The sequence below is a fragment of the Aptenodytes patagonicus genome, chromosome 1 (genome assembly GCF_965638725.1).
Source record: "Aptenodytes patagonicus chromosome 1, bAptPat1.pri.cur, whole genome shotgun sequence".
In the NCBI taxonomy this organism is placed as follows: domain Eukaryota; kingdom Metazoa; phylum Chordata; class Aves; order Sphenisciformes; family Spheniscidae; genus Aptenodytes; species Aptenodytes patagonicus.
Window position 1 is genome coordinate 192,850,974 of NC_134949.1, and position 26,700 is coordinate 192,877,673.

The 26,700-nt window shown below is 42.7% G+C and overlaps 1 protein-coding gene across 1 annotated transcript; it reads left to right on the plus strand.

The window, feature by feature from the left end:
• Positions 1 to 10,658: 10,658 nt before the first annotated feature.
• RGCC (regulator of cell cycle) lies at positions 10,659 to 25,864 on the plus strand. The gene is made up of 5 exons (XM_076363280.1): positions 10,659 to 10,722; positions 10,908 to 11,087; positions 22,093 to 22,200; positions 23,719 to 23,781; positions 25,470 to 25,864. The coding sequence occupies exons 1-5, from the start codon at positions 10,686 to 10,688 to the stop codon at positions 25,475 to 25,477; spliced, it is 396 nt and encodes a 131-aa protein (XP_076219395.1). The 5' UTR covers positions 10,659 to 10,685; the 3' UTR covers positions 25,478 to 25,864.
• The last annotated feature ends 836 nt before the right edge of the window (positions 25,865 to 26,700 follow it).

A 26,700-nucleotide genomic window follows, 5' to 3' on the forward strand; every position in this document is an offset into this window, starting at 1 on the left:
CCACAAGTAATAAACTGTCCTAAAACCTATCTATAAATGTAAGCGAACTATACCTGCTTGAGGCGTGGCTCTGTAAGTAGTAGTGCAAAAGATATCCGGGGATCCACAAAAGGCATCAGGCACCAAAGGAGTCTCTTAACTGTCGCTAGAGATGTTTAATCCAATTTTAGCTAATCTACGCACTTGATTATATATGAAATGAGCTCAGAGAGTACCTGAAGTTGGAGGAACTTTTATTTCTATTAATAACATTCCCTGCACGTCTAAATGTCTTTCTAGGGAAATTCAAACCAACGGACTGAATCAGTTAGATTTGCCATGGGTAGATTTATTACTTTGGGATCCACAGGAGAAACCATGATTCGTTTGCTCAGGGGTTAGAGTGCTAATCCAGGTGGTGAGGATACGTACCAGTGGTTAGCTGGGGCACTGCAGAGCATCCGGACATGAGCCGGTGTAGAAATGTCAGCAGGTGCCTTACTGTGCTGTTCAGGACTACGGCACTCAGCTGTGTGATTTGTGAACGCTGAAGTATATCCACAAGGTGCTTCTCTGTGACACAGAGGCAATGAAAAACAAACAGGCCTGTAGTGACATCAATAGCTGTAAATCTTCTCTTCAGGAGCCTACGGCTTCACTAGAGACTTTCCTTTTTAGTAAGCAGGGAATTCTTCAAAAATCAAAAGGTTGCTGCCAGGGAACCCCTATATCCAATTCAAAACTACGGGCACCTCAGGATGTCAAACATCTAAAAATACTTATTGCAATACTGAGATCTGCAAGGCTGATATCCTTTTTGCTCCTGATGTGCCACCCAGACTGTAACACGTTGCGCTGAAAGATGTAGCTCCACAGGATTTCTTGAGCTTATCCGACAATTTGTTGCTAAAAGTTTTTTGTCTTCTCCCCGCTGTACTTCTCCAGCCTCTCTCCCTGCTTCATTTGCTGTTCGCTTCTGTGAACAGATTCAAATCAACAGCTTAGCAGGAACCTAACCCGGCAAATGTAGGCTGGTTATCTACCAATTACGTGTAGATAGACAGTGAAAAGACAGCGATGTCTAATCAAATATTTGAGGAGCAGCCCACACACAGTTGTATCAGGCTATGAATGTTTTGTTCATGGCCTTCCATTCTTGGAAGGTATCAATTCCTCTCAATTTCCTCCCAACATAGGAAGTATGTTTTTCTGGAAGAAACTGTGTTCCTTCTGGGTTTGCTCAAACAGAACCTGGCTATGGCCATGCATGGTTCTTCCTAACACGTTTCATGGACAATCTCACAATAGCGGCCGTCTCTGAGGAGCAGAAGGGGAAGGCGGGGGAGCATTGGGGAAATGGCAGCAACAAATAATTGATCAAAAGAAGATTGCCTCTGCATTTGGCTCTTTACTATTAGACAACCTCTCATCAGTGTTGCCTATCTTGACAGAAGCCCTGGCCTTCCTGAGGAATGAGGACCACAGTGGCTGGTGGCCACGCTGGCCTGACCAGGTACGTGACCTACCAGGACACAATGTGGCTATGGAGGTCTGACTACCTTTTTTTCTCCATAAGCTATTTCTATCTCTGCTGACCAGCTCTTTCCCTCTGTTGTCTCCTCCTACTTGCTGAAGGCTTGTAAACTTGCTGTAACAACAGGAAATTCATGTCTGTGTGAAGTGCTAAGCCCAGCACAATGCCAGGTAAGTATTAAGGTGGTGTGTGCTCTTTGAGGTGTGCTTTCAGGAAGACTCATGGCCTAAGTAACCCTGGATAAAACAGCATAACACATGTTTTTCAATACCATGGCAGGATAAACCTGGATGTGCAGAGCTAGGTTTTTAAGTGTCTACAGTGGCAAAGCCTGCGTTTTTCAGTGGTATTTTATGTTCCGTTATTTTTTTAAACTGCTGTCCTCTTGTGTAAATGCTCTGACTCTAGTTTTGTATGCAAATCCTCTGCTGTAGAAATACAACTAGCAAATCAGTGCTGGGCAGTATGGAGTGGGCAATTCTGAAAGCCTGTTATTTATGAAATAGAAGTTGGAAATAGAAAATGAGCATATGGAAGAAGTTGCTGTCACAGATCCTCCCTCTGGCTGGGAGAATTAGAGCATGGTTTACTTAACTTTCATTTGTAAGGAAGACAGGATGCTGCTATGGCTTGTCACAAAAATGATTTGAGGCGGAGAAAAATGGAAAAATCCCAGGGCCTTTAATAATTATTCTTAAATTGAAATCAGTTGTCTCAGTCAGAGGAAAGAGCTGGATGCGGTGCGTGGTCACTGACTGTAACACTGATTCTTTTCTTCTCATCTACACAACCCCCTGTGCACTCGTAACAAGAGAGGCTCCAACGGACTAAGGCATGGTTATTTCCCAACCATAAATATGCAAATCCCCGTCCTTTAAAGGAGGGTGATTTAGTGGCTAACCAAAGCGCACGGATTACTGCTTTTGTTCCACATTTGTATGGCGACTGACTCGATGGGGTCCCGGTCCGTGATTGGCATTACTGCAACACAAATAAATGAAGAGCTCCACTTCTGTTCTAACATATGCAACCACATGCCTTCAGCAAACAAGCGGTCTTGGCTTCTCCTTTTGCCTCCTACTGCCTTAATGCCAACAGAGCATGGAAGGGAGAGGAAGACTTGATTTTTTCAGCCTGCTTTAGTAGCTTGCTTCAGTAGGATGGATGGGAATGACATCCTGCATCCCCTGCCATTCCTGACTTGCCCTATTCTTGTGGCTGGACTGGTCTGAGTTACCTTGAAATTGGTGCAATACGAGAGAAAGATGCTTCTGGACCATGGAAAAACCAAAGCATTGGTCTAGTCACAAGGGCAAGTAAAACAGACAAAATGGAAACCCATGTAAAATTTTAAAAAGAAAAAAAAAATAAAACACCACCACAAAGCCCAGAGGATATTCAGTGTTCCCAGGAAAATCTATTAAGAATTCTTCTTGAGCAAGGAACATTTTTCTTTCTTTGGTTATGTTTAGTATTTTTTTGGCCAGGTATTTTGGCTACAAGTATATTTTATTATCATTGTAATTATTAATTACTTCAATTTAGAGCCTATATTTCTTGGCCAGGGTTAAGGCTCTGGAAACAGACAGTCCCCAAACAACGCTGGATGTGAAGTATAAGATGACTAAGCCAAACAGGCTATGTGTATGTGACTGTGTGAAATATCATAATAGAAACAGTATAAAATGCGTAATTTTTAGTCGGGGTAAATAGCATTGAGGTAAAATACATCTGCCTGAAAATTTCATTGCCTTTTATTTTTCTTATGGAGGAGATGAACTAGGAGAGATGTCTCAGTATTTTAATACCTAAGAGCTCATTTACACGTTTCACTTCACAAGAATTAAAATTTATTTCCAATGTGGTTTGTGTGTCAGATATTTTTCATGAAATACAGGACCTTAAGCCTTAAATTCCCATTTGTTTCTTGTATATAATCGTCCACTGTTGAGTCAACATTCTTTCTCCTCTTGACAAAATTACCATTTTTTTGGTAATTTTAACCGCCTTAACTCCTCAATTTCTCAACAATTCAGAGCAAAAGTACGTGGAAAACAACAACTGTTTCTTGGTTGCATTTGAAATGGTACAAGTTTCTTGATGGAGCGGTAGTCATGAAAGGTTTTGAAGCAAAACTGGCAGAAAGGTAGAGAACTCAACTTCTCCAGTTCATGATCCAGCACATCAATTTACGCCAACCCCACTGTGGTGGCAGTAGCATCAAGTAGAGGTAGAAACAGTGGTTTGCCCTGAGCTAGAGCCCGCAACCTAATGACACAGAAAATAAAGTTGTTCCGTTGCATTCATATGTATGCTTTTTTCCATTTTTTTCACATTACCCTTTTAAACTGACATTTATGGCCACTGGACTCTTTTGGATGACTTCTGCTGGGGGAGAACTTAATGGAAGAAGAACAAACCCTTGCCTTCACTCGGTCTTGTGCAGAGTCTCGTGTGCAATCTGCCCATGCAGAGGGTACATGCACAGCCTTGTTTTCCTGAAAATAGAGTCAAAAGGGGGCAATTTCTTCACTTCCAATTGCCACACAGCACTCCAGCCGCCAGGCTCTCTCCCCCTCCTGGTTTACTGCCATGACCCCTTTGCTTACATTTCTCTTGCTGTCTTGGCTTTTTGACCACTTCTCTCTGCTTGTTCTCTGGTTGCTCCTTTGCACTACAGGGGAAAAAACTACCAGACAGCATCCATCTCCTTGCGTTAAGATCCAGAAAGACTAGTACAGCTTTCAAGCAGTGTTTTGGTTGGTTTCTCCTGCATCTGAAGTGATCTCACTCTAAAAAAGAACTTCTTATATCTGTCCACTACCACTGTAGCATTATCTGTGGATATCTATTATCAGAGGAGGGCGACCAAGATTGTGAAAGGTCTCAAGGGCAAGACTTACGAGGAGTGGCTGAGGTCACTCGGCTTGTTCAGCTTGGAGAAGAGAAGGCTGAGGGGTCACCTCATCGCAGTCTACAACTTCCTCAAGGGGAGCAGCGGAAGGGGAGGTGCTGATCTCCTCTTTCTGGTGACCAGCAACAGGACACAAGGAAATGGAATGAAGCTGCACCAGGGGAAGTTCAGGTTGGACATTAGGAAAAGGTTCTTCACTGAGAGGGTGGTCAGTCACTGGAACAGGCTCCCCAGGGAAGCGGTCACGGCACCAAGCCTGTCAGAGTTCAAGGAGCGTCTGAATGACACTCTTAGTCATATGGTTTAGTTTTAGGTAGTCCTGCGAGGAGCAGGGAGTTGGACTCGATGATCCTTATGGGTCTCATCCAACTTGAGATATTCTATGATTCTATGATGTACTGCCTATATACTTTACGGTCAGTGCATGCTCTGTGCAGTTGGATTTTGAGGATTTTCTGATGGACATGAACTTTTGCTGTGACTTTTAGTGAACTCAAGATTGAAGGTTCCCCGAAACCTGGCTGTAATATGTAATAAAGTTCAGTATCTCTTGCGTTTGGTTTTATAACACACTCCATCCATTTTTCTTTGCTCGTAGACATTCTGTTTTCAGGATATCACCAGTGTTTTGTACTAGCAAAACAAACATAGGCATCATTGGAAAAACATGGTGACCGATGAGGAAATAAGAAAAGGTCTTGTCATGCAGCTTGATATTAGAAGTGTTTCTGCAACTGTGACCAGGAATTAGGTTGTCAGCAGTTGTCTCTTTTGACCCAAACAGCTAAAATGTATCTTAAGTTACACCAATGTGAAGAAGAAAAGGAGGTGGTACTAGGTACCTCCAGCAGTTCTGTACCGAGAACATGCAGACAGTACTTTCCTCAGTACAGAAGAATCAAACAAGTGAAGACCATCTCCGTGTTTTTAGGTCCAAGCCTTTGGTTGGGACCAGTATGTCTCATGTAGAGTTAGAGTACATTTGGTCTGGTCTTCCAGTTAAGTTTCCTCGGAAAGAGAAATCAGCTCATGCACAAGAAAAATGCTTAGAAACTGAAACCACCAGAAGGCAGCTGGAGACAATAGCAGATCTGCATCAAAATTACTATTGCCCCAAGTCAGACTGATAATATAAACATACCTTTCGTTAAGCGACACTATTCCTTTCATCTTCTCTCAAAAAGGCACCAAACAGAATCTGATTGAGTTATTTTGAAACTTCTTTATCTCTTATTTACTTACTGCCATCCCTCTCCGTACCTGAACTCCTTTCCCTTTCCCATGCAATACTCAGCCAAATTCCCCTGACCCAGAACTTTCAAATTCTTGAGTGGTTTTGCCTATCTCTCTGCTGTGGACAGAAGCTCACACTAAACTGTCCCTTCCAGCGATGTCAATATAGGTTACAATTACACCTATCAGTTTCAATGACTTTTAGTCCAGCTGCAACAATAGTGATTACATTTAAACTGCCATAAACACGTTTCAGAGTAAATAACTTATTTAAATATATCCATTCAAAACTCCAAGAGCTTCTGCTTCATGACTGAAAGACAGAGGAAGAGAAAACTGCACGGGCTATATTGTGTTCGCATTTAGGAGGTTAATTTGACAAGCAGAAAATTTAGAAGTGTAATGGGTTGGAGAAAGTGAGTTTAGGTTTTGGCAGAATTCAGCAAGAAGATGTACGCTTTGCTCGCAAGGCCACAGTCACGGGTGGCAGTGAGCTTGTCCATGGGTTTGTATCCACTGTGCATCAATCAGAGTGAGAGAGAAAAACAAAATGAATTGCATCAGTTTGTAGTAAGTTCAGCTTCAGGTTTAAGGTCTACAGAAAAGGTTGGGAGAAGAGGAAGAAAAATCCTGTGAAAGATCTCTGGCAAAAGTTTGGGGTTTTTTTGCAGTTTTTCAAGATTAATTGTATTGCTGTGAGTCACACGCTCTTCCCACTGATGTCGTGGATTGAGCTTGGTCACAGGCTTGTATTTAGCCTGGCTGGCAGCAAATGCAGGTTGTTACGCCTCCGATGGTAGTTAGGTAGCCTATGTAAAATGCATGGCTCATCTCAGCCAAGTTTTAATTAGGCGGCTGTCCTCATTACAGAACAAGTTTAGCAATTCACTCACATAGGCAATTCCATTTGCAGCGTGAAGGATAAAATAGACTGGAGTGTTAACCACCGCCTCACCGTCCAAAAGAGCATCCCGAGGGCAGGGTTGTGATGCACTGAACTGGGAGGCAAGTTATACCGATGATGTTTGGTCTATTCCTGCTCTGTGGCTCCAGGAGTTGGGTTTCTCCGCGTGTCAGTCTGGCTGGCACCTGTGCTTTTTCATCCTCCGGCAGCTTTCATTTTTCTTCTCCACAGCTGTCTGTTGCATTCCCTTGCTTTCCTTCATCTAGAAGTTTGTCGATGATGGGCTTATATTTGTCATTCCCGGGTTTTAAATGAAGCACTGCTTTAGCCACTTGGTACTGTTACTGTTGTAAAGAATTATTATTTTCACAGACTGAAAAATATTAGAAGAGACCTGGAAATTGTATGTTCAAAACTCTAGGCTGCTTCCATGGGCAGGGATCTATCACTCTAGCTTTTGTCTAGCACCAATACCAGTGAGAAGACGGGATGAGATTTCACAAAACGCCTCCTTTTAACTGTGGGAACATGGTGCTTACTCAAGAGGATTGCTATTTTGGGGTACTCTTGATCTCTGAAGTAGTGAAAAGAAATGATTGATTAGACCAGAACTTTTCCACCATTTCTGACTTGCAAATTCTCTCCTTCTGCATGTGCGCATATGGGGCTGCATAAGTACTGTGAATTTTAACCTACTTCCAGTAAATTTGCCTTTCTTTTTTTTCCTGTCTTACATGAATGCCTCAGAAGTTGTTCATGGATCTGTAGCCATGTCTGGGCCATGGTTTGAAAACCACTAGATTAGTCAACCTGCAGCACCAATGCCTGTGTAAAACAGTCCTAGGATTCTCTTCGGTGTAGCTACACAAGGTTTTGTGACCCAAATTACTCCATGTTTCACTTAGAAAACTAGTACTTTGTGAGCCTTGCAACTTGGCTATATCAGACTACCTGCTAACATTTTAAAAGTCTTTCCCTGAAGCATATTTACGGGCAGGATTTGTTGGTTTAAATAGTTATGTGGCTCACAAGTTTGTGAGGTTAAAAATGCAGTAGGAACCACTGTAAACATTGCATCACCAGCTGAGGAGGATCTGGAGACACCGTGTCGAACAATCAAGAAGAAATTCACTTTAAATACACCTTGGACGGCTGCCTAGAAGAAGGGAGGGATTCAGTAGTTGAGGTTTACATTACAAGTTGCATTGGATGTTTCCACCGATAAACAAGAGTAGCCTGACGTGTCAGTCTGCAGTGTTTCAGGGCACTGCGCTTAAAAGTGACCTCTTCATTTTGCCAGATGTGGGCTAATCCTGTTGGCATCAATGGCAAAAATGCATCCAATTCAGTGGGAGCATGTTGGGGTCCTTCAAGAATATTTATGGAGACGCATCGCTACATGGTCTATAACATAGAACCGATAGGCATAAAAATCAATCTTTATTCCCTCATGTATAAGCTAATGGTTTATGCAGAAGATTAAAATTCACAAGCTGAATCTCAGCTGCATTCAATGGAATCACAGGCTGCTTAGGAGAAAGAAGGAGCTGCAGTAGAAAACGTAAGTATTTACTGGAAGAAATGTTAAGAGACTTGTCTATGGAGCAGTAAACATGACCAAGAATTTTTAAGCCCAGGTTTTCTTAAGGAAAGAAGATTCCCAAACACATGGCTGTAAAGAAGGGAAGTTTATGAAAACATTTCTTCAGCGTGCCTAGAAATTATTCTGAAAATGGTATATTTGAGTGTAAAATAACAATTAAAGAGAAGGCCAGGGATAAACTCTTGTATCACTACAGGGAAGCCGTCGTTCTCTTCACGTACCCACATCCCCATCCGCTCTCTCCTTTTATCAGCTCTGGAGCTTACCTACCCGAGCTGAATCCATTCAACTCAGTCCAACAGAAAACTACTCTCTTTCTCACTGGATTAGTTTTCTGCTGTTCTAACGTGTTGAATTGGCTCAGCAGAAGATGAGACAAACCCGCTACAAAAGACGTGCAAGAGATCTATGCCAGGAGTATGAGAAGGAAGAAGTAGGACAGGTCATTCCCCATTTTGTGGCAGCAAGGCCATGGAACAACTCAAGCCTTATTGTCCAGCTTCATGTGCTACATGTGTGCTCTTTCTTCGTGATGAAGTGACCCTGTCCCAGACAGCTGTGAGATTGCTTGACCATCTTTAGGAGAAATAATAGGGAGGGCACAGGAGGACTTTTAGCCTTTGGTTATTTTGCCTGTATTCCTCACAAAACAGATTCAAGCCTGATCTGAAACATCTTTTGCCTCTAAGTCATGTCTTGCTATACAAACAAGCGTGGGACTAAATAACCAGTGCTTGATGGGGATGTGTGCGGACAGTAGGGTTGATCATATGTGCAGGTGCTTGGGCAAAAGAGAATTGACGTCAGCTGCAGGGCCAGGTCCTTGTCTTTTCGGGCTGTGAGTTCTACCTAGTCACATACTCGACAGTACTCCTTTCTGCCTTACGTCTATTGTTGTTCATCCTGCTCGTGCTCTTGACGTCATGCCCTCGTATCTTCTTGTTCCCTACTTTTTATCCTCGCTTTCCATCTATGTCACTACTGTCTTCAAAAAGGATTGTTTGTAGCCACTTTTATTAGCAGAAAGAAAAACAGAGGAAGACCACAAGAAAGGAGGAAGCTGCAGAATAAATAATGATTGAACTTCACCATGAGAACTTCTTTTGATCCGCTGCAAAAATAAATAAATGCCTCCGTATCAGCCGGTAAGGAGAGGTGAACAAATCTGTTAGATACAGATCGTTTATTGTCTAGAATATTGTTTTTCTCATTTTGTATCTTGCAGGAGCAATGACAACATGTCTGAAAATGTCAAGAAGTTTCAGTGAGATTTTTTTCTTCCCTCTCCCTGTCCTCGACTCTTCTATTTTAATTCTAAATGTTCTCATCAACACACAAACATAATCATAGCTCCTGACGCATATGCATGGAACAGCACCTGATGTCTGTTTTCAGTATTACTGGCCGTAACTAAATGTGACAGCCTTCCCCAATGGGTATTTAACAGAACTGGTATTTTAGCTGCTCAGACAGCTTTTATTTAAAACGAGTGAGAGACAGCACAAGAGCAATATTCAGTAGCTATGGCATGTATAAACATCAGGTTAACCTGACTTCAGGACAAGTGCTAATATCTTTCTCCTAAGAACAAGGACACCTCTCCACTGGAGAATGCCCTGGCTGACGCAGCTGGGGCCGCGGCTCCCTGTGCGTGAGCAGCTCCCCGTGTCACCCCCGCCATCTGCTCCTCTCCTCAGGTCACCCTCTGTAACAAACCGGCCCAGCTGCCCCCATGGCTGTGTTCACAGCTCGCTAACGGATCGAGCTGAGCAATAACCACAGACAGATGCCAGCACAACACGGGGTGGCGGGCAGGCGTGCGGCGATGGCGATGGGGAACCGGCTCCCGGCGATGGCTGACGCGGCACTGCTGCTGCATGCGAAGCCACAGGCTCACTGCAAGTGTAAATCAAGCAACAGAAGGCAGGCTGCTGCCTCTTCGTCCTGCTCTGTACCCACGGCGACTAGCAGCCATGGGGCTGGGCAAGGACGGTCTGGTCATGTGTTTTTGTGATTCCCTCCTTGCAGCTGGCTCTGGTGCTCATTGTACCCTCCACCAGCAGCCCGGCACAAAGCCAGTGCAGACATCCCCTCCTGAACCACAAATAGTTGGGATTAGCAAACCAAAATCAGCCAGAATGAGACACGATCGCGCTGCCGGGAGTGACGATCAGAGGACGAGGGGCGATACTTCCCACTTGCGGTAGCGGTGAACTGCTAGAGGGCCTCAAGTTGTCTGAAAACCCCAGTCTCGGGCCAAGCATCCATGCCGTCTTGCAGGCCGTGGGGCTGCCCCCCCCGCCTCACCAGGGCGCACCTGCACCGCCCGCCCGGTCCCCCGCGGCGGGCAGGGCAGGGCAGGGCCGGGCCGGGCCGCGGTGCCGCCTCCCCCTCCCGCCCCCTCCGCCTCAGCCCCCAGCCCCGGCGGGCTATAAGAGGAGGCGGCGGCGGGGCCAGGCCGCCCATGCTGGCGGCGGGAGACAGGGGCGAGAGCGGGGCACCTCCGCCCGCCGCCGCCATGAAATCGCCTCAGGCCCAGCGGCCGGCGGGTCAAGGTGGGAGCGGCGAGCTGAGGGGGCGCGGCGGGACCCTTTCCCCTTCCCTCCGCCGGGGTGGGGGGCTCGGGCCGTCGAGGGGTGTGGGGGGGCGGGCGGCGGGTCGCGGGTCTGCCCTCACAGCGCGGGGGTTCGGAGGCGGGCAGCGCCCGGCGAGCCCTCACGCTGCTGCCGCCGCCCGGCAGCGCTGGGGGAGGACGGCGGCGGGGGCCTGGCGGAGGCGCTGGGGGAGTTCGACGCGGTGCTGGCGGAGTTCTCCTGCCCTGCCGGCCGGCGCCGCTTCCACTACGGCGAGCACCTGGAGCGCATGAAGCGGCGGAGCAGCGCCAGCGTCAGCGACGGCAGCGGCCTCAGCGACTCAGAGAGTGAGTGTCCGTCGGTCGGTCCGTCTGTCCCGGCCGTGCCCCGTCCCTGGCGGGGGCGGGGGGGGGGTGTCAAAAGCGGGTGTTAAACTAGCACGACCGCTCCTTGAGAGAGGCAGGGATCACCGAACGAGAAACCCGGCTTTTTTTTTTTTTTTTTTTTTTTTTTTTTTTAATAATACCTGCTCTTTCATTTACTTCTTGCGTTAGAAGTCGCAAGGATGCGAAGTCTGGCCCCGCTGGTTTTATTCTCCTGGTGTTGAACAGCAGAGGAGGGAGGGAGGGCGGGAGCCGCTGGAGGGAAGCCACACCAAGGTCGGATCCTGAGCAGATAAGGCCGGAGAACTCGCTGCAGGAGAAGGTCAAGCTGCCAGCCGGCTGCTGAAACGCCGAGGCATCCCGGCGTCTTGAGCGGGGTGTGTGTGTGGTGTGGTGTGGTGTCTCTTCGGTTAACAGGGACCGTCCGTTGTATCTCGGTAGCTGAAGTATCAGTTGAAAGAGATTGAACTAAAGTGCGTTTTCCAGAAGAGATTGAAACTCATCCAGGTTTCTGGTTTAGACTTATCACTGTTTCGGAGGTGATAATTTTAAGCTAGCCTGCGCCAAGTATACTGGACGTATATGAACGGTGTGTGCAGAACATAGCAAAAGAAGGGTGGGAAGCAGATACTGACTCATGACCTGCTGTGAGCAAGAAAACATAGAATTGGAACTAAGTTTTTTCTAGTTAACTTGGAAAAAAGTTTTACCCCTCTTATTTTTTTGCTAGTCAGGGAGAAAAAACATCTTTCCTTTTCCAGACAGTGAGGCGGGAAACTGCTGTTCTCCTTGGGAGCAGTAGGCTCAAGGGCTACTTTGTCAGAAGTAAGTTCTGCTAGAAACAAGCTATACCCAGTTTTTTAGTTCCTAAACTGTACAGGCAATTGTAAGAAGCTTATCTATTTTTCAGAGACTTAAAATAAAATTGCTCCTTTAATTTTTGTTGTGCATCTTTATCAGTTCAGTGGTTTACCACGCAGGTCTGTTGACTTAGCGCTGAAACATTAATATAATCTTCCTAGTGCTTAAGCTGTGAGAGTATAGTTTCTCCATATTATCATGGAGATTATCATCATCATGGGTAGATTCATTTCATTTCATTGACAGGTAATGTTTTACCTGCCCTGAACTTCGATACCTTGCCTAGCAGTACCTTTGAGGTTGTTTTTTCTGTAGTCAGTGGGGGCATGTGGATCCAGATGCTGCTCTGTTGTTTCATAATGTAGTGGCTGAACCACTCCTTGCAAGTATCTCTTTCCCTCTGAGAGAGGCTTAGAAATGCACACCTGATTTAGGCTGGACACTAGCCTTTTGGATGGTTGAGGGTGCGTAAGGTGAGGTCTGCCTTTACTGAGTCAAGCTGATTTACAACACGTGAGCCGTGTTGTAAATCTAAGTCTATTATTATCTGCAGCAGTACAGCCCTAGTGTTACTATTTTTTGTGCAGTGTTCAGTATTGTAATATATTAACCTCTCACATAATTTTACCAGAAATGAGACACTTAAATTGGTAGAGTGAAGATTCTCTATCTAGTAAAATAATCCACTGTTGAGAAAACAAGAAAAAAACCAAAACAGTATCAAGAACTTACTCTTCTTGCATGGATAAAGACATCTGTAGTTGCTTAGCATATCTGCTGTGGTTCAGAAAACTTAAATCTTGAACAGTGCTTAAAATAGCTGTTTTAGGATGGACAGGAAGGGCCTTTTGAGGAAGATGGTGCTCTCTGACAGGGCAGGAGGCCTAGTGAGAAACAGCGTGCTCATACAAATTGGCAGACCAGATCTTCAGGAAGATCTGGGAAATAAAAATCGGTGTCAGAAACCTGCACTGATTTAGGCTAAAGACATTAAGAGGATAGCAGGATAGACAGGGTTTGATGGCTCTATACAAAAGGTCCTCAAGGATCTTGTATGAGGAACTTGTCCTGTGCTGGGGTTCCTTCTGAGGTGATGCATCATGTGAAAAGTGGCTCTGGAGAAATCGGAAGTCACAGTCTTCTGGAGACTGGCATATACTGGACCAGGAGGTGCACTAAGAGTGACCTGTTGGCATCCAGCAGTGTCAAGCATATGAGGATATGTTTAAGGGAAGGGAGACAGAAAATTAGCTGGCTCTCCTCGTTTCTCAGAGCAGACCCAGTAAAACTCTTATTCCTAAAGGCATCATTCAGTGCAGACAACTTCTTATTTTTAAGCTATAGTAGGATTGGAGAGGAGTTGCAGATTTATAAAGAGCTCCTTTTATAAAACAGGCTCCAGTGTCTGATGTAATACAGATACACTCCCTAGATCTATTTTAAGAATAGAATACTTAGCCAGGCTCTTTCTGTTCAAACTCAAGTTCTTTTCCCCTAGGTTCACATTTCCTTTGGTCTCTATCATTTAGTGCAAATGCAGTGCTGAATTCATGACTTTGCTTTTCCCATGGTAATGCTTAGGTTAAACATCACTGCAGGATCAAGGAGAAACTGGGCTGAAAGAGCAAGTTCTGACAACACGAATCTGTAGGAATGCAAAAGAAATTCCAACAATATTATCTGCAGATAGTTTGAACGATCCTCTTGTTCATGAAGACTCTTTACGTCTTTGTAAAATCTTGTTATCCTGTGCCAAGACTATTGCAAGTACACTTTGTCGTGTGTGTACAGAACAGTTCAGACTATCCTATTTTAGTACTGTCTCTTCTTGTTCGTTGGTTAATCTAATCCTCCTAACTGATGTGGTGTGGCTGAAGGTTAGGCATATGTATCTTTTGGCCATTCCTGCAGGGATATCTTTTGAGCCTAGGGTGGGACTGTAAGGGGAGGTAACATTTTAAACTGTTGCAACTGTTTGTTTTGGGGCCCCCGGATCAGTCTTAAATTCAACTTTACGAGAAGCCGGTAGCCAGTATCAAGTGGTCGTACTCAGACAATACTGTTTCGTAGTAGGGTAGGGAAAGCCTTTCCTTTCCTGGGGCTTCTGCCATGAGGATGAGCCCATTTAATTTAACAGAAGTATTTACAGTAGATTTTTATCAATATTGTTAATCCTGCAAATATTGCTTTTGACCTTAAAATCTCCTCTTGAGGGACCTAGCTCCAAAAGCTAGCATATTTCAGGCTCTTTAGAAAAAAATAAGGATTTGAAGACAGTACTGTGGAAAATGGGCATGATACTACTTGGCTCTCCCACATCTTGTCCTGTTATCTGAGTAAATGATCTTTGGGCAAGGTTTGTCTTGGCCATGGCTTAGTATTGTGCATAACACAACTGACTCGACACCTTACAGTAATAGAAAGGCTCTCATGCAGATGTTCACGATGATCTTAGTACTTGGCCCACAAGTATTACGTTAACACAACAGCTGATTGGGTCAGTGCTGGAAATCATGATGCAACTGGTGAGTTACTCCAACAGACACTCTTGAGTTGCTGGACTGTGAGTGAGTACCAATTATGTTTCAACTTGATGTATTCAACCGAATCGAAGTAGAACGGCTTCGTACTTCAGGTTATTAATCGTGCTGAAACTTCTAAGTTGAGGGATACCTTATGACTCTTTGCTATTTACAGCATATGTTGGTTGTGATAAAACAGGATTTGTTTAGAGTGCTGTGCTGGCAAAAGCCACTAGTGTAGATGCAGGTATATTGACAAACTCCTACAGATATCATTTGCTTCTTGTGTGTTGGAATAAGCTTGCAAAGAAAAGTGCAGGCTTGCCTGTGTAAATTGTATGTCCACTCAGTGCATTGTGCTAGTACAGTATATGGCAATGTCAGGACAGTCTTCCAAGTTTAGACTTAGGGTAGTGAATAGAAAGTTGGACTTCATGAGAGGTTGTGAAGGGAAGCACTTTAACATTTCTTGTGGCACAGCTATAACAACACCAAAAAGCAGAACGATAATCTGTTGTGCTTTCAGAAATGTTTCACACTTCTAGCTCCGGATGCATTTTCTTGAGACAGGTTCAGCTTCCAGTCTCTGTTAAAAGCATTGCAAAATAAATGTATGGATTCAATTCTTGCACTCATACAGCTTGCAGTGTATCTTCATAGTTTTTGTTAGGAGTGTGTAAATGCTTTCTGACAAATACCTCCTGGCTTTTATACACAACAAAAGACCTTGAGTGCATCTAGAACTCTTAATTTTATAATTTCAAAATCAAGCAGGTGCAGGTTTCCTAAGGGGTTGCACAGTGTCCGTTAGCACCCAATGCCTGGTGTAGCGCAAGCATTCGTGGTTAAGTGCCATGGATGTCTCTGTGTGGTTGTGCTAATGCTTCCACTATCTAGAGATGAAGCATAAGCCACTGTTAATACTGCAGCACTCATCCTGAAAAGCCTGCTTATGTTTGCAATCTTTTGTAGAGAAGGTACAGAAAAAGGCAACAGAAATGACCGAAGAAATAAAATAGTTTCCAAATGACTAAACAGTCTGGGACTGTCAGCCCAAAGGAGCGATGACTTGGGTGGGGACAAGCTAGTCTTCCAGAAAATCCTAAGTGACATTAGGAAAGTGACTGCTACCTTACCCAGTATGAGGAATTCAAATCAGCATGTTTCAAAGAAATAAGGGGAGCTATTTCTTCTCATGGTGTATTGTTAAACTGTAAAATACATTGCCTTAAGGTATCGTGGATGTTAAAAATTTACATACTCAAAAAATAACTAGATAAAATTACGATGGGAGGGATGGGGCCATCGGGGACTGCTGTAGGCTAAGATGCTACTGCTGTCTTAGAAAAGATTGATCTGTGCATCGCTAGAACTTGGTAGGGTTTATCTTGAAACTGTCAGTGTATGGCTGCACCACTCTTAAACTCTTCTATAGGCATCTGCTATGAGTCGCTATGAGAGATAGAATGTGAGGTAGGCGAGCCTTTGGTCTTAGCAGCAAATCCTAGTCCTATATGAAGAAGAGGAGAACATTTTAAGGAGGTAGATTGTTTCTGCGAACTTCTAATGGCCTGTCTGTAACAAGAAGGCAATACAGTATTTATAATGAAAAAATGAAGCAAGCCTCTCATGGAGAAATAACCTTTTTCTAAATCATTTGAGAAATAATGTTTTATTAAATTACTGATACATTGAAAAGGAAGAAACCCAGAAGTTTCAGGTGCATAGGCTTCTCTCCAGGTATTTAAGTTCAATGAGAAATGTGCTTTTTTGTAAGATTTCCTGTTCTTACCTCTCAAGCATACCTGTTTCTCTTACACTTTAGAAAGGAAGCATTAGTAAAGGGGAAGGTTGGGGTTGGAAACACTGCCTCACAGATAGTAAGTGTGGTGGGGGAGTGGAAAGGTAAGCTCTGTATATAATGAGAAGGCACGCTTGTACATCTGAATTTCAGGCTTCCTAGATAACTTCCATGTAACTGCGTGATTTGAAATATTTTAAATTATGAAGCCTAGACATGTAGATAGTGAAAAGGTGTAACTTTTGTGTTGGTGTTGGAACAGATGTTTGTTAGCTAGGCAAAAAACACAAAAAATACACAATGCAGCCAAGTGTAACTGATTATGATAAAAATAAACACTGTCCTCGAGGGCTGCAACTTATGTATTGTGAAACAAGCTCTTTGCATCATGAATGTTTCTCACTTCTACTGTTGGCATTAGAAATTCCTGATTTTCTCTTTTTATTATTTTAGCAAGTAGGCTATGTTCTGACTAGGAATGAGTTGTGCAGTCTGTTCATTAAATGTTGAACTATTGTTTTATAATAAATTCACAGCTTGTAGAGACTTAAGTGGAATTTTAAAGCTCTTGTTTGAGAACTTCAGGAGTGTGATTTATTTTTTTCCTCTAAAACTTTCCCCACTGAAAACTGTAGTAAAAATTTTGCCGACTCCAGTGCTCTTTAAAATTGTATCCTGAACTATGGTACTAGAAAGAGCCTAACATTAAAGAAGTCAGACAGCTGAACTCTTGCATTGTCTGTTCTAAAATGAAAAGTTTGAGGTTTTCCTCCTCCAGTTAATTACTGCCTAGAACCTTTCAATTGCTCATTTCATGGGGACATTCTATATTTACATGGTGTTGCCGTGGTTTTTCTTTGTGGTTTAACCATATAATGGAACAGCAAAGGTCAATACTAACTACAGATTACTTTGCCAAAGTAAAATACACCCGTATTTATTCCAACCCCCTAATTTTGCAGCTATTGGTTTAGTTTGACTCATGTAAATCAACTCAGTAGCTTAACTCTCCGATTTTAAGGTCTTTTTTTCAAAGAGACAGTTTGAGTGGTGTGTTTTGTTTTTTTTTTTTTTAAACAGCCAGAGGGGCATAGTCTATATATGTGCACAGGCAGCAGAATCAAAATACAAAGTGAAAAATAAGTAATGAATGATAAATAAACTTGCATCACAGTGGGAGAGAAGGGGCTGGATGAGGAAAGGACAGCAGCGATGAGAGATCCTTGGCTCAGCCTCTGGTTATTGGGTTGCAGGGGGTGTTGTATTTGTGTGGCAGTGGAATTCTTCCAAGGGCCGTTATTGGAGGTGCATGAGCAAATCTTGGCTGTGGCAGCTGGTAGAGAGCAAGGACTGAAGTGTCCTTTTCCCAGAGCTTTCTGCCCTACAGCCACGCTCTGCCAAAGCGGATATTTTTGTGCGATAGATATCACAAGTATTTTTTTTAGCAGTACATTGTTTTCAGCAGTTATAATGACCTTGACAGGGGAGTCAATGCATTCCTCCTTCCATCACCAGAATTTCTGCTGCTTGGTGGCATGTGTAAGCCAAAGCCAGTAGCTAAAATATGTCTTTGCTTTTTGAGAAAGATAAATGTTGATATTTTCCTGAAACTGTTAACATTGCAACCCATTAGAAAATAACACTGTTTTGTGAAAACATTTCACCTTTTGAAACTGGATGAAAAACATTCAGATATTTAAAGCAACAGTTCTGTCTTATTTTCTCTTTGCCCAGTTGTAAATATTTTCCAGCATAAGGTTTGTGGAAGCCAGAATGAAGTAACATTTTCTGGTTTCAATACATTGCGAGGTGAGCAGTCAGTACTTTCAACTGCTTATAGAAGGAATGTGGAGAGAAAACCACAAAAAGAATCAAAGGTGACTGCTAGCTCGGTTGTGTACATGGATATAAATAAAAAGAATTGTCTGAATAGTTTGCAACCAATTTAAATGGCTTATTAAAACTTTTGTAATTTGAGTTGCCCTCACAAGCATTCACAAAAAGAACATTTTATTCCAGCTGTATATAAGAGCAACTGGAGCTTTGGATTTGGTGTATGAGAAGGATTGGTTTGTAATATAAATTCCCAGCATTGCTACATTTGGTGCCTGGGTACTAGTAGCATAGACTCTACATCAAAAGTACACTCGGTTTTGTAACCATTGTTCTTTGGATTATTTTTTATTAATTCAACTAGCTCTAAAACCTTTAAAATATGAAATAATTTGAAAGTTCTTGTTCTGCTCTTTTCAAATACGTTACCTGAGTGGCTGCAGGGCCTGTTGCCAGAGTCAGAGTAGCCGCAGTGCGTGTCGTTTTACCGTCAGAGCCAGAGACCTTCTCTTCCCTTTGAGGGTACTGAATGGTGTTGAACAGGGCTCGGTAGGCATGGGCCAGGCCCCAGCACGTTGCAATGATCTGCATCTCTCTGGAGTTGCCAGGGTGACAGCATACTTTGTCCAAATATTCTACTAACTTTTCAGGATTCTGCACTTGCTCAGGGGTGAAGTTCCAAAACACTGGGGGTGCCCATTGGCCTAGGTACTTGCCCATCTTGTCCCACACACCCTGCCACTCATAACTATCCAGCCTTGGGGCAGATCTCTGGATGATATTCTTAAATTGCTTATTAACTTTAGACAAAACTGAAACAATATTCCAAAGAAATACCAATAGAAGTATCTTAACTACCCAAGGATGTTCAAGATACTGAAAAGTTACTGTAATGAAGGAGGAAACATCATAGAAGAAGGTAGCGACACTGCCATTCTGTATTTCTTCCATAGAAAAATTCTCAGAGGAAGAACTGTAATTGCTAGTTGTCTCCACAAAGTGGTATCTGAAGTACAGTAATGGCTTCAGTATGGCACTCAGATACCAACTTAAGCCCAAGGTCAGTGTGTTAAAAATAAACCTCCGAGGCAAAACATCACTAATCACTGCAGACCACAGCCAACTGCAAAAGCCAACACCAATCTCTAACATGTACAGCAAAAAAAGAGCACGATGCAGATTAGACAAATCAATATTGAGAACAGAGGAACCAACATGGTCACCCACAACTGTTAAGAGATATAAATTCCTTAATAAGTTCTGGTTAATCTGTTGTTATCTCAAACCCTTTGAGTCCCACATTGGGTGCCAAAAAGGACTGTTGTGGTTTAACCTCAGTCGGCAACTGAGCACCACACAACCACTCGCTTACTCCCCCCTGCCGTCCCCTGGTGGGATGGGGGAGAGAATTGGAAGAGCACAAGTGAGGAAAAACTCGTGGGTTGAGATAAAAACAGTTTAAGAATTGAAATAAAATAATAATAATAATACACAAAGCACGTGATGCACAGTGCAGTTGCTCACCACCTGCCGACTGATGCCCAGCCAGTCCCCGAGCAGCGGCCCCCCTGGCCAGCTTTCTCCCAGTTTATGTACTGAGCATGATGTCATATGGTATGGAATGTCCCTTGGGCCAGTTTGGGTCAGCTGTCCTGGCTGTGCCCCCCCCCAACTTCTTGTGCACCTCCAGCCTTCTCAGTTGGTAGAGCATGGGAAGCTGAAAAGTCCTTGATTTAGTGTAAGCACTACCTAGCAACAACTAAAACATGGGTGTGTTATCAACTTTGTTCTCATCCTAAATCCAAACCACAGCACTGTACCAGCTACTAGGAAGGAAATTAACTCTATCCCTGCCGAAACCAGGACAATATTGTATAGTACTGGTGACACACATCATTGCAGAGCAGTGTCAGATTTTTAGCCCCCTTAGGTTGTTTTTTATGGTTTTAGGAGCTAATTTTAAAATAGGTTATTTTTCCATTTTTCTATCTAAAATTATCTCAATTCTGCATTGTATTCCTCAAATCTTTCTTACATCTGATGTTTCAAGTAGATTGGTTTTGATCTGCTCGGGTTTAGAGAGGAGAACAGGCACTTAAGAGTGAAGATAAAGAAATTACAATAAAAAGCTAGCATGAAGAAGCATACCCCTCCTTCTAAACAAGAAATACCAACTGGTGGCTGATTCGGGCAAGCAATAGTCCCAGGTAACTGATGTCACTCACGTCATCGCTCACATTTGCACGGTGCTGCAGGTAGCATGTGCGTTTGCTGGAACAGGATCCAAGCTGATTGCAGAGTAAACTGTGAAAGATAACAGTACTGTGGTGGGCCAACATGCATGCAAAAGAGGAAAATATTCCAGGTTGAAGCTTCTCATGCAGGCCGCTTCAGTGTGTATTGCAACAGAGGTAGGCTTGGAAGCTAGCACAGAAAAACAAACAGACAATCAGCCTATGGCTGAGGAAACATCTGATAGGCTTAGTGGATGCAGTTGTCCTGTCTGGTCTGATTTGTCACTGTACCTGTATACTCCTGTGGAAGGTGGTTTTATGCTGGTAAGGACTGCAGGCTAGAGGAGATGGGGTGTAGACACGCTCTTCTTCCCAAAGACAGGGGGAACTTATGGTAGAGGAGTAGTCAGCTGGGGGATGGTCTCTGCGTTTGATATCTGCAAACATCGTGGCGGTGTTCAGTGAAGGTGTAGATGTGCAGATCTTGGCAGAGTGAGCTGTGGTCCTGCCCCCTTTTGCTAATTCAGCAAGACACCCTTAATTTAACTAAGGCAGTCATCTCCTGGCATAGCAAATGGGACAGGCATCCAAGGCAGTGTGACACTTCTGACTTGGATGGACTAAATGCAGTGTAACCACCTCCTAGGCTGGGGCTCCAAGTACAAATGGTACATGTGCTGCTGGTGGGCAAAATTGCTGGCCTCAATGGCAAGCAGTGGTAGTCACCACCCCATATAATGAGATGCAAATTTATTTCCTAGCAAATGTGCCAAATAAAGGGAGATCATTGCCATGTTCATATTACAATGGTTTCTTTTTGTAGAACTACAGTTTTCAGGTCACTGGCTGAAAACTACAGGAACCAGCAGTTTTAGTGTCTCCAACACAATGACAATTCCTCCTTCCAGTGGAGCCATGACTAATAACTTTGTGTGCACTGTGCATTGTGGAACTCTTTTTATGAAAAGAGGCAAGATAAAAATAAGTTTTTTTTGGTACTTTTGAAACTTAAGGCCTTATCTAAAATCCAAGAACATTAGAACGATATTGGAACCTTTCCCGTTGCTTTCCATGGCATATAAAAGCTTTCTTTGAAAGACCACCTGAAATAAGATTGCAGAACATCTTGTGTACAGATTTACTGCTTTGAACTCCAGAGTGTTACAGAATAAAAGAAAATTTAAAAATGCCATACAATTTATCTAGAACACAAGATCTGAAGCAGCAGAGTATGGAGAAATGGGTGAGTTTGCTTCAGGGATGAGGACAACACTGAATATATTCCCTGTTCTCGGGGACTGTCCTTGTCCTGGAGCTCTTTATTCAGCTTTTTTAATAGCTTTTGAAAAATTCAGGTAACCAGAATTTCCCAGAATATTGTGAATCAGGCAGGTCATACCATGCCTAATTTAGTGGATGTGGGATAATTACCATTCTTGTAATATTTTCCAAATGATGCTGACTGCAGGGAAAGCTGACACTTTCCTTACTGGGGGGTGAGGATTGGGCCTAGGACTGCTTGCTTTTTAACAGTAGGTGTGGTAACAACAGCCTTCACACAATAGATGAATTATTTGTCCCTCTGGCTTTAAAGTCTGTAAATTTGAGTTCTCCAGATGTTGAAGCCCATGTAGGAAATGTCCCATTTCTCTCTTTTTAATTCTATTGCAAAATTGCAGAAGGTGTTAATTTTACTTTATAATGTAACTTTTTTACAGGTGCAGATTCGCTCTACAGAAATAGTTTCAGCCTCAGTGATGAAAAGCTTAACTCTCCAACTGCATCTACTCCAAGCTTGCCATCTCCATCAGTAACTCCATGTAAAGGTAAACTTAATTTTAACTGTTGACATTTCTTCCTAATTCTCAACTCTACAGGCTTCTTTCTGTGAGCCAGGATTCACATGCATGTGTTGACTCTCTTTTTTTTAAAATGACAACAAAACTAAGGATTGCTGTTAAGCAGACTACAGATGCAAGTATTATTGCGTTGATCACAAACAGTGATAGCACACTGCATCCACACTTCTTCACAGGTCACCCAGCAACTATTCTGATTTTGAAACACCCAACTGTGTTAGAGTTCTTTTGGTTGATCAGGAATTGTGGTACACCTTACAGAATTCTTCACAATTAACTTGTGTTACTTCTTACTGAAGCACCTAAGTAGCTTAAGTGTCCCATCTATATACAGAAATACTTAGCCTGAATGCAGGGGTGCAGTAGGTGACTCCTCCGAAGCTATATGCTGCCATTCAAGTTAACACGATTACTTAGATCCATACAGACCTTGCACTGCTGATACAACCCGTGTATTAGTAATTCCTTCCTCCTTTGCAGCTATGCTGTTTCAAAGTGGTTTCTGTCTTGCAGCTGATCTAACTCCCCAGGAGCTTGTTTCATTCAGGTGAACTTAAATTAACTCTGGAGTAGACGTATTGATAAATGAACAGTCATACATATGTACTACATGGTGCTTTCGTTACAACTAGTCTTTTCGGATGCATGCTCAAGACCTTTTCATGCTTTCATGTCTTTTCCACGGTGACCAGTCACAAAAAAACAAGTTAAATGCTTTCTTTATAATCAGCACGATACGAGGGAGAAATAATGAGTAATAGTTAAGAAGTAGCAAAAAAGAGTTCAGTTAAACTGGCAGGAAATACTTGGCAAGGAATTACACTAAAGGTTAAGATGCTCTTCCTGATGAGAAGACAAAAAGACAGAAATAGAGTTGAAACCGGCTTGGAATAGACCACAGAAATGAGATAAGGAAGCCACTTGCAGTAAAACTAGATTGAATGGAAGCAGTGGTGTTCTCAGGAGTGGAAATTTAGGTGGATGTTTGGATCCAAATTTGTAGTGTATGGACCAAGATCAAAGGATCTGACATCACAGCAAACCAGTGATACTGACATGATTTAAGAGGCTTAGATTTGTGTAGGAACTGGGAGCTGACTGGGTGGGGTTTGATTAGGGCTGTGAATGCAGTATCTGAATACATGCAATAAGGAAGACTCCCACACTAGCAAGGATATGGATTAGTTGACATACCGCTTTTTTTTCTCCACTTCAGCCTCTGCTTTTTAAGGAAACTAAACAGAGGATTGCTCTGCTTTGCTTCTGTCAAATGGAAAACTATAAACTAGAATTTTAATTCAGTCTCCCCTGTTTTCTAAGAATGTATTTGGACATTGCAGCAACCCTATTGAACGTACCTGAAAATAATCCACAGCATGTTTGATACCACTGAAAATGATTTGGGGGATTGTGTGGTTCCAGTGTTTCTTTTGGCCAGAGAAATATGTCATGTTTAAGCAGTATCGGCTGTCTCTTACTTTGCAGCAAAGCTTGGAGACACAAAAGAACTGGAAGACTTCATTGCTGATCTTGACAGGACACTAGCAAGTAAGTAGGTTTTTATTAGTAGGCTGCATCTCACTTGGGGAGTGATGAAAACACATCACAAAGAGTGATGAAAACCAATGTATGGGAGGAGGGAGAAGGGAAAAAGGGTAGCAATAGTTTTATATAACGTGGCTTCATTTTAGTTTGCTAGTCCTATGGATCTTTATGTGGATAAGAAGGTAAAATGGACTAAATTCTGGTCTTTGCCTGAATGTTCAAGGCATGCAGTTTAGCTTATGTGACCAAGGCTGTACTCCGATGAACCTCTGTCCCCACCTCTGAGGCAGCTGCAATTCACCCCTCCTTGACAGTGTAGTGATCAAGTAAACATCACTTTCTTAAATACTCAAAACTCAGCTAAAAAGTGGGGCTTTGTTTCTTTATTATAAAGCTGGGTAACTGGAGGAGTAACTGGAGGTGAGGGAAACCTTTTTATTCTAGACTTTGCTTTATGAAAGAATTAAGGAGCAGGTATCTGTATCTATTGACTTAGATTAAATGTCAAAATCCTGTTTGTTCTTGTCTTTACCAGAAATGGAATTTAGATCACTTTTTCTGTCACTATCTAGAAATTGTATTTTCCGGTTACAGTACTAGGTTCTTCACTATGATTTTTAAAGAAAAAATCAAAACTAAAAAAATGCCCTCCTATTCCCAACCATGTACTCTGCCTATTCTCTCTGCCTCTTCCTGTGCTGTTACAGACATGATACTGTTTGGTGGTTGGGTTTTTTTTGTATGGAACCAGACTATAGAGCCCAAAACAACAAATTGTAGGACTAGACCTAAACAGCAGCATGCACAACCCCCCCCAATAAACTATGAACTGAGAGTTTCTTGTATTCATTAGGTATTTTCCCTTCCCTGTAATTCTTGAAGCCTTGGCCATCTGCCTTGGACTTAACTCAAGACAGCTGCCCTTATGAGCTTCCTACTTCCCTGTTGTCTTGTATCTTAATCCTGGTTTCACTTCTCTTACTTAAAATATATTTCTAGTTTCCTGACTTCTGTCATGGACACATGCTTGAGCTAACTCCATCTTTACCACTGAAACCTCGTTGACTGATTGCTCTTCTGATAAACTTCTGAGTCTGAAGGTTTGTGTAGAACAGTGAAACGCTTAAACCACCAAATACTGACATTGCTGTGTCTTGCACAGCCGTGTTGCAGCTAACTCTTCAGGGGCTGCCTATAGTGTATTGGTTTCATTGTCCCCTTGCAAGGCACATCTAAGGTGAAGCCAGGGATTGCCACCTGCTGTAGTGGTTTTGGTGTATTTTTTTCTCCCAACTAAGCAAATCTCGAGCTATTTCAGCAGAGTCTCATTTATACAGTGTCACTTGTCTTACAGTGATACGCTATCTTTATTATACGTGGAAATTCTGAGGAAAGAGACCAACTTCCATCTGATATTTATCATCACATTTTTAAGGAGTTGTTGTATTTATATGCTTGAAGTTACACTGAACTTTGTACAGATGTCTTTTCAAGCCTAATGCACTTGTTAGAACAGTAATCGCCTCAAACTTTTACATGCTAACCTTTTGGCTCTTGTGTTAATTAAAAAAAGGCATAATTTTGGCCTGTCAGGCAGTCTAGCAAGCTGAGTGTAGATAGGGTGTCTGGTATGTCAACAACATGCAATCTTGTTTAATATAGGACTTAATGATCTTGTTTTGTATTTCCAGGTATGTGAAATGAATCTTTGGCATTGTGCTTGCCTATGAATGTCCTCTGAAGGATAAGCGACATCAATCACTGAACTGCTGCCCTTGTCTGATAACTTTGCTACCCCAGATATTCACCTTCTGAACATAACCTTTGTAAACTCCTACAAGTATTTAACTGGCAACATCAGTTTTGTTACTTTGCAGCAGATGGAATAAGATAACTTCAGTGTTACAGCTGTATTTTGCTTTAAAACATAGCTTGAATTTTAATTTAAAGTTGCTTTTATGAAAATATATTTGTAATTTTATATAGTTGAGAACTTTCAATGCTTTTTTCCATTATAATATATTTTTGTATGCAAATAAACCCTGAACTGGAATCCAGATGTCCGAAAGCTTCGTGTGAACTCTGAAACATTAAGTACAAATTAAGCTCTTATTGAAAACGTCAAGCTTTAAAATATCTGATAAGGGTGTATTTCCTGTTAGGCAAAATGTGTGATGCTGGCTTCATGTGGAACTTCATATTCTTCTTTTCAAATTGCTTAAATAAGAGAATTTTGTACTATGTAAAATTAATACAATGAGGGAAATGATAAAATTGGTTAGACTTCAGATTTGCTTTAATACAAATGAAATAATACTGACTTAGTACAGATTTGAACAATAACACCTATTTCAAACCCTATGTAAAAGCTAGCTGTAAAATTCCATAGCATTCTACAAGAAGTACTGATTGGGAGGTCAGACACTTAGGCCCATGGGTTTAAAGGTATGGAGGTCCTGTAGGACCAAGAAAATACTTAAGTGTCTGGATGTTTCTGGTACCAGACCCTTGGGTCCAAAACAGTCTACCACTCTGAAAAGACTTCCTGGCCATCAGTCTTACGCTGAAAGAGTGGAAGGTGAACCTGTATTTTCACAAGGAACCTGATTCTTCCCATATGCATTAGGCACTGGAGATGTCATTACAGCTGCTGCAGGCATTACACTTGGCTCTGCTGTCTGAGCTTCTCATGCCATTGCTCTCTGATCTGTTCAGACTGAGTGAGCTGGGCTGGTTTGAAGTCCAGGTCTTATTTTGACCAAAGCAGGCTAGCGAGCAGTTGCATGAGTGGTTCAGGTATTGTGCCCCCTTGGTCTGTTACCATCTTTGAGTGTGGCTGTGGCACAGCTACCAGCCAGTTGCTTAGGGACCTTAAAGGATGGATTTGGACCTGTGTTCTGCAGCTAGGGGAAAGTCTACTGT